General features: G+C 44.9%; 1 protein-coding gene across 2 annotated transcripts in view; it reads right to left on the bottom strand.

The window, feature by feature from the left end:
* LOC130453595 (transforming growth factor beta activator LRRC32-like) overlaps nt 1–14,265 on the bottom strand; it is a 41,982-nt gene that overhangs the window by 15,376 nt on the left and 12,341 nt on the right. For both annotated transcript variants that reach the window (XM_056794947.1, XM_056794946.1), the window contains one exon: nt 8,509–8,599. In XM_056794947.1, coding sequence (XP_056650925.1) covers nt 8,509–8,595 — 87 coding nt within the window. In that variant the 5' untranslated portion in view covers nt 8,596–8,599. The remainder of the gene's footprint in view (nt 1–8,508; nt 8,600–14,265) is intronic.

Here is a 14,265-nt window from a genome sequence, read left to right as displayed (position 1 = left end):
GACCCTTTTCCTTTGCCCCTATCCCAGCCACTAGGGAAAGGCTCAAATCATAACTCTTTTTCAAAAGGAAGAGGATTTTTGACTTGGTCCCTCTCCTGTCACCTGCATCTGGAGATGGAAGCCAAGGGAGGATAGGAATCTTCCTAAGATCTAGAACAAGACACCACAGTGCAGGGGAAGGAGCACCAGTTTGGGGGTTGAAGGATCTTGTTTCAGATCTCTTCTGTTACTGCCCCTGTGACTCTGGGCACATCACTTAACCTGAGCCTTAGGAATTAATTTTTCATCCTTGCCCAACACAGAGGAGGAACTTCATAAATTATTATCAATTGATTTTCTCTCTGAAGGCTTTTTTCTCATCTATCAAATAAATAAGCTGTATGGGCAAGTCACTGGGTTAGGGAAGCAGCATATTCTAATGAATAGAGCATTGGTCTTGGAAACAGGAAGGCTTGGGTTCAAATTCCACCTCAAGCACTTACTAGCTTGGCAAGTCAATTACTCTTTCTGAGTCTCATCTTTTTCATCTATAAAATGGACGTTTTGGCATTGTGGTTACATTTTACTCTACTACAAATTCTGAGGCAAGGGCAAAGGTTTGTATATTTTTAAACATTTTTGGTTATGATCAATAGAATACACAGAGGTGAAGGCCTGAAGCTTCTCTTTACAGCAAGGTATCAAACTCAAAGAGAAACTTGGACCAAGTCATATTGACTTAGAAAACTCAAATGAACATTATCTACTCTCTATTGTATTTATATCTATAAAATGGGATAATGATACTACCTACCTCACAACCTGGGGCTGTAAGAATGAAAATTGAAAAATGCTTTGCAAACTCCATCTTGGGTTTGCTTCTCTGCTTGGTTTCAACTCCACTGAAGTTAAGCTCCCAGGCTATACTCTTCACTTCTAATACCATTGCCATGCTTCTTGCTTGACTCCACCTTCTCTCCCTTCTTGAGGGCTGGGTACCAAACTCTTCCCAATACTTTCCTTCTTGGAGGATAGTAAATAGAGTTTCACCAAGCATCTGCTGCTCTGTTTGATTTCATGATTACTATTCTTTCTTTTTTTGTCCCAGTTGAAGCCCAATAGATTCTGCTCCAGCCTCTTACCTTTACTCTGTATGTGTCTAGCTACCTCAAATGTGTTTTTTGTAAACAACATAGGCTAGAATTCTGTTTTTTAATCCACTCTGCTATCTGCTTCAGTTTTATGGGTGAGTTCATCCCATTCACATTCACAGTTATGATTACCATCTGTGTATTCCCCTCCATCTTGATTTCCTCTTTTAACTCTGGCCTTTCTCTTTTCACTCTGTCTTTCTACTCCACCACTGTTTTACTTTTAATCACTCCCCCCTTGCCCCCTCCCTTATATTGCACCCTTCTTATAAATTTCCTACTTCTCTATAGGGTCTTTAATCATGCTCCCAACTTCTTCCTCCTTTATATTGCTCCCCTTCCCACCACCTTCTTTCTTACTTTCTTACTCCCTTTCAATTTCTCTATAGGGTCTTTTAATCCCCCCAACTTCTCCCTCCCTTATATTACTCCCCTTCTCACCACCTCTGTTCTTATTCCCCTTCTACTTCTACTTCTCTACATGCCCCCTGTCTGATTTCAACTCCAAGGAACAAGATACCCCAAGCCAAGTATTTCCCCTCCTGGTGTCCAGTATCTCTCTCTACTCCTGCTCTCCCTCCTACTTTCTTTTGTGTGTTGCCTCTCCCTTTAGAATGTAATCTACTTGAGGGCAGGAATTAATTGTATCCTCAGCAATTGGCACAGTGTCTGCTAAATCATAGGTGTTTAATAAATGTTCATTGGATTGGAATGCACACCTTATAGTCTTATACAAGTATGATCAAGTATTAGCAATGAAATAAACTGGACCAGTGGAATCCTTCATGAAACATCTACTGTCTGCCAATACAGGAAGCTGGGCTAGATACCTGGCAAACAAGAATTGTAAATGGCATCGTTCTTTTTCTCACAGAGTATTCAGCAACATGCAAACAGATGGTATAAGGTAGAGGGTGACAGGGCAAAGGAGAGACTCAGACTAAGGACATTTCTGAAAATTTGTAATGAAGAGAGGGTGGAGGTGGTAAGGAAACCAGGGAAGACATGGAGGCTCATGAGCTGAGCCTTGAAGGAAGAGGAGGAAATAAGGAGAGGGTACTTTCCAGGGATGAGACGGTAGATGGAAATGCAAAGAAGCCAAGAAAAGGAAGGCTGAGATCTTTATAGCTCCCAATTAGACAATCCCGTGTGCATCTTGGGGGTAGGAAGGGGCAAAGTATATCTCGTGATTAAAGAGCAGGAGGAGAGGAACCTGTGGCTTTATAAATCAGGACGGGTGGGAGCCAACAGCTGGCAGGCTGGCCTGGATCTAGCAGTGGGGAAGGGTTTGGTAGAGAACTGAGGCAAGTGCCTTAAATCTGCTGCTGCAGCTGCCTGGCCTCTTTCTGAGTCAGGGGCTCTTGGCCTGGGCTGTCAAAGGCGAGAGAACATTGGAACCAGATGAGGTGGCACTGCCAGATGGACTGTCCCACCCGCCCCGGGGGCTCTGGCCTTTCCACTGTCAAAGGCTTGGCCCAGGACTCAGTCTATGGGGCCTGTGTTGATTAACCAAGTCAGGTCATCATTTCCACATGGCTGAATGCAGGCAGCTCCCTCCTCCCCAGCTGGCCATGGAGCATAGTGTCATCATGGAAAGAGTGCCAGATTTGGGGTTTCAGGACCTGGGTTCAAATTTCTCACTAGCCTAGTGACCTTTCCCTCTGTGATCTTACACACACACACACACACACACACTTTACAAGGGTGTAAGGCCCCCTCTTCATTTTTAAAAATTCTCACCTTCCGTCTTAGCAGCAGTTCTAAGACAGAAGCATTGCAATGGCCAGGCAATGGGGGGTTAAATGACTTGCCCAGGGCCACATAGCTAGGAAGTGTCTGAGGCCAAATTTGAACCCAGGATCTTTTCATCTCCAGGTCTGGTGCTCAATCCACTGTCCTACCTTGCTGCCCCCTGTGATCCCCTTCTTCCCAGAGCCCAGATAACAGTGATGAATAGCAGGGCGTGGGGTTACAGATTGAGACCTGGCAGGGACCCTCAAATGCCCGTCAGCCCAACCTACTTTTACAAATGAGGACCCTGAGGCCCAAAGGTCACAGGACTGGCCCATATTGGCACAGGTCCTAAGTATCAGAGAGAGAGGAGTCAGAAAACTAGTCTCTGGTCTCAGTTCTGATGCCTCCTAATTGTGCAACTCCAGACCAGTGAAAATCTCTCCATGTATCAATTTTCTTACCTGTAAAATGGGAACTCATATTCTATATCATTCAGGGTAGTGAGAAAAACCCACCATAGATATTAAAGGGCCATAGAAAGAAGCTTCACAATCAATGATATGCTGGTAAATATTTAACAACCAGCTCTCTGAAAACCATCTATGCTCAGGACCCATCTTTAGCTTTCACTTGCATTATTAACGTTTCCTCCATCACTTTATGTGCAGACGATAAATCTCAGCCCGATTTAGAGTGTGTGCTGACTTCTTACGTGTGAATGTTCACAGTGAACGTTTCACAGTTGACTCTGGGCAGCTGGCCGTCAGTGACCCCCAGGCTAGGATTATTGCTTTCATGATGTTATCAACATCACCAAACTCCATGGCTTCTGGCTGACAAGGAACTTGACGCTGAATGCCCTTAGTTTGCAGAAGGGGAAAATGAGACTCCTTGAGGAAGAAGGGATTGCTGGGGTTTGCTTCGGCAGCTGCGGATTGCTGTTTCTGGGCTCCAGTCCTGGAGGCACGGAAGAGCTTTCCGAACAGAGATCATGGAATGGCAGCATTGGAAAGGCCCTTAGAGACCATCCAATTGTGCTTCTTCAATTAACAGAAGAGGAAACTGAGGCTGAGAGAAGAAAGGTAACTTGTCCAACATCGCACGCTGAGGCAGTAAGAATGCCAAAACTAGAACCCAAGTTTCTTGTCTGGAAATGGGGCTAAAATATTTGAGAAAGATTTTCTTTCTTTTTTCCTTTAACCCCTTCCCTTCCATCTTAGAATCCATCAATTCTGTGTATGGCTCTAAGGCAGAAGAGTAGAAAGGGCTAGGCAATGGGGGTTAAGTGACTGGCCCAGGGTCACCCAGCTGGGAAGTGTCTGAACTCCCCAGGGCTTCCTACCTCTAGACCTGGCTCTCTATCCACTGAGCTTCCCCCTTGAGAAAGACTTTCAACAACAGTTGGAGAAAAAGAAGTATTCTGGAGACCCCGTGGGAGCTAGCAAACCCTGCTCCCCAAAGGCTACTCCTTGGTAAAGAACGGTCTAACAAAGCAATTCCAACATCAGCGATGCCTGCATGACTTTGAAATGAGCAAAGGACTTGTTCAGAGTAAGTGGATGCTGGGAAAGAGTTGATATTAAGAAGATAGCCTCTTCTACCTTCCTCTTCTCTGATCAAGGGCTTTGAAGATGAAGCCCAAGTCCCTGAATCTAGCATTTAAGCCCCCCATAATCTGGCCCCATCAGACTTTTCCAATCTACCTTCAGTTTTTCCCAAACTTTTCTGGCCAGGCTGGGCTCTCACCTTTCCCTGTATACTCCCAAGTACTGACACCAATCACACATCACACAAAGAGAAAGTAAGCCCTTGGAAGCTCTTTGGAGTCAGGGGCCATGTTGGTTTTGATCTTTCTGTTCTAGTTCTGAGCAGAGGACACACACATTTTGCTTAATAAATATTTGTGGAAATGAATTCAATTTGAATCTCAAGGCTTGAATGCCTCAGTTTCCTTCAATGTAAAGTAAGAATATTGGACTAAATTATCTCTGAGGTCCTTACCAGCTCTGGCATTCTATGTCCTAGGGTCCTCTCAACTGTAAATTTTGAACATGTGAATTAGATGCTCTATTATTCCTTTTTAAGACTTGACTCAGGGCAGCTAGGTGATGTGGTGGATAGAGCCCTAGTCCTAGAGTCAGAAAGACCTGAATTCAGATACTTACTAGCTGTGTGGCCCTAGACAGGTCCCTTAACTCATTTGCCTCAGTTTCCTTGTCTGTAAAATAAGCTGGAGAAAGAAATGCCCCAAATGGGGTCCTGAAGAGTTAAAAACAAATGAACAAGATTTTACTCAAGTTGTTGCCCCCATAGAGTCTCCAGACTTTCCCTCCTCCTCCTCACTAAATCCTACTAAACTGCAGTTCCAAGTCTTCCTAAAAGGCTTTTCTGTGTTCAAGAGGAATCTGGGTTTTACAATGGAGTGAGTGCCAAATGTTTTACAGCTAGTAAATATGGGGAAGACTTGAGTTCAAATTTGGTCTCAGATATTTACTAGCTGTGTCACCTTAAGCAAGTCATGTAACCTCTGTTCGCCTCAGTTTCCTCATCAATCCCTCAAATGGAAATAACAACATTTACACATTTCCCAGGGTTATTGTGAAAAGCAGATAATATAATATTTGTAAAACATTTGGCACAATGCTTGGTACAGAGTAGGGACTATATAAATACTAGCTATTATTATTACTGTTGTTGTTATCTGTTTGGGGCCAGCCTTGGTTCAGCCTAGGCCAGAGTCAAAATTCTGGGACTAGAATTGAGGCTTAAATTGGGGCTACAGAAGGGAGAGAGAAGTCCAGGGGAAGCAGAACACACAGCAAAGAGCACTGGACCCTCAGGGACCTGGATTCGAAACCCCAGCTCTGCTATCCATTAGCACTGGAACAACTCCAGCCTCCAGCTTTAACATTCTCTGTCATTATAAGCATTAAATTGCTCTTTATCTGGGACAAAACTAATGTGGCCACTCCCAGAGCTATGTGCCTATCTGCAAATAGGAAGATTTCCAGAAGAATGGCCATAAAATATGGCTTGTGCAAAGGAAGGCTCCCTCCTCCCCTCCTCAGTGGATCTAGTCACGAGATGTAATCACTGATGATGAAGTGTTAATATGTTAACATGGCGTTCAACAATGCCTGTTGAACAATGGACTAATACCCAGGGACCCTTTCTAAGGCATGAACACCTTTCTCTGATTATCAGGACTAGAAACAAATCTCCCCAGCCTTGAGGTCTTTAACTACTAAGCCTGGAGCCAATGGAAGCTGTTACAGCATTCATCAGTTGGAGCGTCTGAGGCAGCCCAGGATCCGAGAAGTTGTGGAGGAGGACCCCGACTGGGGGCAGAAGGGCATTTATTTCTCTTCCCCAACCTCACTGGCCATGGAGCCTCGCCTCAGAGCTGCCTGCCCAGAGGGAGACACCATTTTCAGCAACTGGAAAGTTTAAAGCATAATTGACAGAACAGAGAAACTGATTCTCTAGAGATAGATAAGAATATCTATACATATAGATGAGCATTTATGTATCTATAATATACAATGCATATACTCACATGTTTAAAGACATGTGTATTTATGTATCTCACATGTACACGTGTTTTATATGTAATGCAAAGTGTGTGTAATACACACATGTATGTAGTATATGTATATATGTGTACAGAGAGAGAGGAGAGAGGAGAGAGAAGAGTCAGAGACAGAGAGGAAAGCTAGAGAGGGAGAGAAGGGGGAGAGGGGGAGAAGAGAGAGAAAGGAGGATGAGAGAGGAAAAGAGAGAGAGGGGAAAGGGAGGAAGAGAAAGGGGGAAGGAAGAAAGGGAAAGAGAGAAGGGGAAAGAGAGGGAGAGGGGGAAAGGGCAAGAAAGGGGGGATAAAAAGAGGGAGAGGAGGGAAGAGAGAGAGTGAGAGAGAGGGAGGGAGGGATGGAGAGAGAGAGGGAGGGAGGGAGAGAAACAGAGAGAGGGAGGGAGGGAGAGAGAGACAGAGAGAGAGGGAGGGAGAGACAGAGAGGGGGGAAGTAGGGAGGGGGAGAGAGAGGGAGAGAGAGAGGAAGGGAAAGACAGAGAGGAGGGAGGGAGGAAGAGAGGGGAGGGAGGAAGGGGGAGAGACAGACAGACAGACAGACAGACAGACAGAGACAGACAGACAGAGAGACAGAGAGAGACAGAGAGAAAGAGAGACAGAGAGACAGAGAGAGTCGCTACTCAAGGAAAGAAGTAGCTTCCAAAAGCAGAACCTCTGGCAGTATGGAAAAGAGCTGATTATGGATTCAATCCAGAATTGAATAACCTTGAGCAATCTGCCCAGCTGAAATGATGTACCCTCTGGGAGCTTTGGAAGGACTCCATTAGGGGTGAAAAAAAAATCACACACACTCTGCAGCTATAGCCCCTTCCTCTGATTGGCTGATTCCTTCAAGACTCACACACACACACACACACACACACACACACACACACACACACACACACACACACACACACACTTAAAGGAAAATGTCCAGTTAATCATGTCTTCATTCCATTTCTGCACAATCTACTACTGATTCTCTAGACTTCCTCAACCATGTCCCAGCTTGAGTACCTTCTCCTCCTGTCCTGTCCCCTTTCAGCATCTTTTTGTGCACTGTCTTCTCCCCTAGGAATTTAAGCATGTTGAGGGCAGGAACCATCCTTTTCCTGCTTGTACTTGTATTCCTATATTCTCTGTCCTTCTCTCCGTACCTGGCACATACTATATACTTCCTAAAGGTTTACTGACTTAATAAATGATTGTTGGCATGTGCTCCCTGCACGTATGCCTCACTCGTTGCACTCTCCTCTTCCCAAGGATGTTGTAGGTACTTGGGGAAGTGTGTGCCCACATTTTAAGGGGAGAATTTTGCTTTGTAGGCACTTTTTTGCCGTGTCATCTTATTAAAGTTTTTTTTTTCTTTTTCTGTGAGCTTATTGTGTTTCCTGGCTGGATGTTAGTAGGAAGCTTATGGACTCCTCAAGTACAGTTTGGAGCAGCATCCCACAGCAACCCAGAGAACTTGTAGGAGGGGAAGGGAGGGGAGGGGAGCTATCCTCTGGGTGTCCATGCCCGAAGTGCCATTGAGGGAGATAGGGCAGAATGAAAAGCACCAAATAACTGAATGCAGGTTGGTTTAGATTAAGCAGAAGAAACAAAGTGATCAAACCCATCCCAAGGGATTGGTGAGACCTTCAGTTTCCCACAGTTGGTTTGGGGTAGTTGAGAAGGCAGGCAAAGGGAAAGCGCTTGTTCCCATTTGGGAAAGGGATTGCTTATCTCCCCTCAAGTCAAAATGGCCATCCTGATGCTTCCAGAAAGCCCTCCAGAGGTCTGTTGATGTCTTTGTTATCTACAGTTTGCTCACTTGTCTAGGAGATAATGGCATTTGCACTCCCCGCCTAGGGTTCCAGAGCTGGAGACCTCAGATGTTATCTTGTCTAACTCTTCCTGGAAGCATGAATCTTACTAGTGACCCCATTAGCAACCTGTCATCCAGTCTGTGCGGGAGGATTTCCAGGGATGGGGGAAGGAAGAGGCATGAATGCAGCCCTTGTTGTTCCCATTTCATGGGAATGATTCTTCCCTCTCAAGACAGGAGAGTCTCCTCTGCCAAAGGGACTTTCTTACCATATCACAGGGAGGCTTTTCCAGGGGCCTATGGCTGGCTCGTCCAAGGTTCGCCACAACCAGGAGAAGTAAGACCCACAGGTTCATGGCTCTGAACAGCGGGGGAAGAGAAATGAGACACACCATCAGCTTTTAGAGAATATGCATGCGATAATCCATGTACCATCCTCCCAAGTGCCTTTACTCAGAATGCCAAATGCATCATAGAAGCAGATTTAAAATGATCAGGGCTGGAAAGGGGACTTAGAACCCAGAATGCCAGAGCTGGGAAGGAGAACTTAGAATCCAGAATGCTAGAGCTTGGAGGGAGAGCTTAGAACACAGAATTCCAGAACTTGGAGGGAGAGCTTAGAACACAGAATTCCAGAACTTGGAGGGAGAGCTTAGAACCCAGAATGCCAGAGCTGGGAAGGAGAACTTAGAATCCAGAATGCTAGAGCTTGGAGGGAGAGCTTAGAACACAGAATTCCAGAACTTGGAGGGAGAGCTTAGAACACAGAATTCCAGAACTTGGAGGGAGAGCTTAGAACCCAGAATGCCAGAGCTGGGAAGGAGAGCTTAGAATCCAGAATGCTAGAGCTTGGAGGGAGAGCTTAGAACACAGAATTCCAGAACTTGGAGGGAGAGCTTAGAACACAGAATGCCAGAGCTAGGAAGGAGAACTTAGAATCCAGAATGCTAGCACTTGGAGAGAGAGCTTAGAACACAGACTGCCAGAGCTGGGAGGGAGAGCTTAGGACATAGAATGCCAGAGCTAGGAGGGAGAGCTTAGAATACTGAATGCCAGAGCTGGGAAGGACAACTTAGAACCCAGAATGCCACAGCTGGGAGGGAGAGCCTAGAACACAGACTGCCAGAACAAGGATGAGGAGCTTAGGCTGTGATGGCCAGAAGAGTCACTTTTGTGATCATGGTGAAGGGATGGAAACTCAGCTCTCAGAATTGGAAATGATCTACCCAAGGTCATAGTGAACAATACATTAGAATAGATTATGAGTTCCTATTCAGAGATGATTTCTTATTAACCATTGTATTTCTCCAGGGGCTGAGCACAGGCTTGTTATATAATAGGTTCATAGAATCCTAAATATCAGCTAGCCTTGGGGAAATCACTTTGTGTCTCTAGGCCTCAGTTTATTCATTTATAAAAATGAAGGAGATGACTTGGGATTCTATGAACCTACTATATACAAGGCTTTGTGCTTAGCCTTTGTAGAGATAAGAAATGGTCTCTGAATTCCAGAATTCATGAAACAATTCCAAAGACAGCTATTATATTGTAGGTACCAATTTATGATGGCCTGGTTTAGAATATAGAGGGGAACACTATGAAGATCTAGTATAAAGAAGCAATCAGAATGGGGTGAGGTCAGTCAGGAAAGCCTTACTGCTCTTTTGCTTTGGAATGAATACACAGTAACAGTATTGATTCTGAAAGGGAAGGGAAGGGCTCCGCAAAGGGGGTTAAGTGACTTGCCCAGGGTCACACAGCTAGGAAAGCATCTGAGACAAAATTTGAACCCAGGTTCTTCCATCTTTAGGCCGGGCTCTCTATTGTATAAGGAAAGCAGGATCCTGCCAGGCAGAAGAACAAGGTTCCAGAACTCTGGAGAAGAGACAGGGCAGTTTCTTCTTCTGAGAGGGACAGTTAAGCAGCCAGGAGTTGCATCCCAGTCTAGACTTTATAGGGTGGACCTAGATAGCTAGAGACTCTCTATCCTGTGCCTTTTCCTTGTGACCAGCCCATCCCTGTGAATCCTGCAGAAGCTGAGAGTGATTTCCAACAGAGCTGCTCAAGACTCCAGAGGACAACCGTCAGTGAGACCTTTCCTCTGAACCCTGTTCATGCTACCTTCAATTCCTTCTCACTTTTATATATGAACTAAGGGGGTTTAATTTAACTAGTTGTAGGAAGTAGATTTGTAGGTAAAGAAGTATTAAATAGTGTAGGCTAGCAGCTTGATTTGGGGTTTAGATAGATCATCCCAATTCCCTTCCCTTCCTTCCCTTATGCTAAATTAAACTATTATTTTAGTCGTATTTATATTTTTATATTTATTATTTCAGGTTGCTTATTTCACTATCCACTGAACCACCTCACTGCCCCCAGAAATGCATTATTAATGATGACTCCCTGAATGTCCTAGCCAAGCCCAAAGTAGTTGCTTTAGTAGCAGAGGCAAATCTTTCATTGGGCCATAGATCAGGAAGGGACTTCAAAGACCATCTGATCCAAGTCCTCCATTTTTACAGTTGAGGAAACTGAGGCTTAGCAAAGTTGTCATTGGCTCTGTCAAATCACTAGGAAACAGAATTACAGCTTACATTATACTACAGGGTACCTAGGTGGTCTAAAGAACTAATGCAGGGGGCAGCTGTGTGACACTGGGCAAGTCACTTAATCCCCATTGCCTAGCCCTGACCACTCTTCTTCTGCCTTTGAAACAATATACTATATTGATTCTAAGTCAGAAGATGAATTTTTTAAAGAATTAATACAGCCTCCTAAAGGATCTAGGATATAACCAAGGAATATCTTCAATCCTTAAGATCACATATTCCAAATGACTGACTTGTCTAAACTAGTTAACCTACATTTCCTCCTGGCTCTGACATTCTAAAACTCTGAAGTTCCTCTCAGCTCTAATGTTCTGTGTTCTAAAGACCTGTTGAATTCCAGCATTCTCTTTCATTAATGGATGAAAAAAAGCATTTACCCTTTGATCCTGTAAAACCACTACTAGGCCTGTTTCCCAAAGAGATCATAAAAAAGGCGAAAGGACCTGCTTATATAAAAATATTTCCAGCAGCTCTTTTTGTGGTGGCCAAGAATTGGAAACTGAAGGGATGTCCAACGATTGGAGAATGGCTGAACAGTGTGATATATGATAGTTTTAGAATACTATTTTGCTATAAGGAATGATAAACAGGATGATTTTGGAAAAAGCTGGAAAGACCTGCATGAATTGATGTAGAGTTAAATAAGCAGTACCAGAACATCGTTCACAGTAACAGCAATATTTTGGGATGATCAACTGTGAAAGACTTAGCTCCATATTGTCGAACCTATGGCACACATACGTGCTGAAGGGGGCTGCTCCCTTCCCCTCTCCATGCATACATGAGGACATTTCTTACATGACCTGCCCCTCTGTCCAGCAGCCCAATGGGAGTGCTTCCTTCACCCCCTTTCTGGGGTAAGGGTAGCGAGACTCACATGCGGCATGAGGGTTCCAGTTTGGGTACCCAGTCTCTAAAAGGTTTGCCATCACCGACTTAGCTGCTCTTAGCAATAAAATGATCTGGAACAATTCTGAAGTATTTATGACAATGCCAGAGAAAGAACTACTGGGGTCAAATGCAAATCAAAGCATGCCATTTTCCACATTAGTTCATTTCATTTTTATTGGGGGGTTTTTGTGTTATATGATTATTCTCTTACAACAGTGACCAATTTTGAAGTATGTTTTACATGATAATACAGGTATAACCTAGATCAAATTGCTTACCATCTCCAAGATGGGGGAGGGAAGGGAGAGAGGGAGACAATTTGATCTAATAATTTTGGAAAACAGATGTTGAATATTGTTATTCTATGTAATTTGGCTGGAACATGCTGACTCCTGTCTCTCTCTTGCTGCTTGCCTACTCACAGTTGCTCCATGTTCTCCATTCCCTTCCAGATGACCTGCAGTCCCTCTCAGACCTGATATTGTTGGTCTGACAGTCTATGGTTAGATGAGTTCCAATCCCCAAAGTGACACAGAATGATGCTTCCATTCCTACCTTGTAGAACAGGAGAACATGGGGCTCCCCAGACAAAGTTTTACTCCCATTGGGGGCGTACAAATAACAACGAAAGCTGGCATTAGAATGTCTAATATCCCCAGTTCCTGCATTCTCTCCTTTCACAGGGCCCTTAAATGGGGGCCCCTGTGAGCACCCACCTTCTGCAGGCCCCAAGAAGCTTTCTTTCCTCATATTAGATCCTGCAGCCCTCCTTGGGCCTCCTCTCCCCCCAACAGAATTCCTCCTCTCACTTCCTTCCCCCCAGGACCTGTTATTTTGCTCCTTGGCCTTTGAAACTTGGGCTCTTCCCCATTGTTTGGGCAGTGCCGGACTGAGTTTAGTCAGGAAGTCCCATTGTCAAGGCAGGAGCTCAGTGCCCTGGCATTGTATGAACCAAGGGCAGCCCTGCCTCTTACTTGCACACTGGGGCCGTCTGCTCAGCCTTGGCCCACTTCAGGAAGACCCTTCTCCAGCCCCTAACCTCTAGGTCTTAGTAGGCAAGGGAAGGTGGGTAGCTTGAGAAGAGAAGTAGGGTAGGTGAGGCAGTATAACGTAGACTGGATTTGGGGGGTCAGAGCTGGAGACTTTGGAACACAGAGCTTCAAAAGAGTCTTCGGAGATCATGCACTCTTGACATTTGCCCAAATTATCAATCAATTACCAAATGAGGCCATGAGGTTAAATTACTTGCTCAGGGTCACACAACTAGGAAGTATCTGAGACCAGATTTGAACCCAGGTCCTCTCAACTCCAGGTCCAGGTCCGGTGCTCTATCCACAGTGCTAGAGAGCTGCCCCTCATCAAACATTTATTAAGTGCTTTCAGTGTGCCTGGTACTATGCTAAGCATTGAAGAAAACAAAGAAAATCAACGTGGCACCCATCCTCGAAAGACCTACATTCTAATGGAGTAGACATGATATATGAAGTAGCTAGGCAGATCAGTAGAAAGAGTCATGGGCCTGGAGTCAAGAAGACCCGGGTTCAAATCTGGCCTCAGACAATGGCCTCTCATTGTAAAGTAGCTTAAACCAAAATCTGCCTTACCAAATGTGTGATGTAGGGCAAGTCACATAACCTCTGTTTATTGCAGTGGAGAAGATAATGGCCCACCCTGCCAGTGTCTTTACCAAGAAAACCCATGGACAGCATGTCTATGCTAGGATCCAGGGGGTCACAAGGAGTCAGACATGAATGAACCACTGAACAGCAACAAGGGCTTCCCATAGTCCAAGGGAAGGAGGAAGAGCATTCCAGGCCTGGGGTACAGAGGTGGGTGCAATGAGACCTCCAAGGAGTAGCCGTTTGGTTTCTGCTTGAAGTTTCCTCGTGATGGGCAACGCACTTTCCCCCCATGCAACACTCCCCTCCAACTATTTTGGCTAGCTCTCATGATTAGGTAGCTTTCCCCCTTGTTAAACCAAATCTGCCACTCTTGAACCTCACCTTGTTGGCCCTAGCAGAACAACATGAATCTCTCTGATCATTGACTGAATTAATTGTATCTGACAGCCAGGCTAGGTGGGCCAATGGATGGAGTACCTGAGACCAGATTGAGGAAGAGTCATTTGATCCTGGGCAAGTCATTTAATCTCTGTCTGCCTCAATTTCCCCATCTGTGAAATGGAGATGATAAGAGCACCTACGTCCTAGGGTTGTTTGTGAAGATCAAAGGAGATAACATTTGTTTATTAGACCAGTGTCTAGAAGATAGCAGGTACTACAAAACTGCTTGTTTCCTTCCTTCCTGCACCACACTGCTGACTGTCATTAAGCTTGTTGTCCATTAAAACCCTCAAATTGGATTCATATGAACCCTCCTCTAGCCCTGCCTCCCCGGTTAAGAAACCATCTTTATGAAATGTAAGAGTCTGAGACCAACCAGTCCAGCTCTTTTTCTTTCACAAATGAGGAAACTGAGACCCAAGGAGGTGAACCGATTTGGTCAAGACTACAAAGTGTCAGGTCC

This window comes from Monodelphis domestica, chromosome 4 (genome assembly GCF_027887165.1).
Source record: "Monodelphis domestica isolate mMonDom1 chromosome 4, mMonDom1.pri, whole genome shotgun sequence".
NCBI lineage: Eukaryota > Metazoa > Chordata > Mammalia > Didelphimorphia > Didelphidae > Monodelphis > Monodelphis domestica.
The sequence above is the reverse complement of the archived record's forward strand: the minus strand, read 5'-3'. Positions and strand labels throughout refer to the sequence as shown.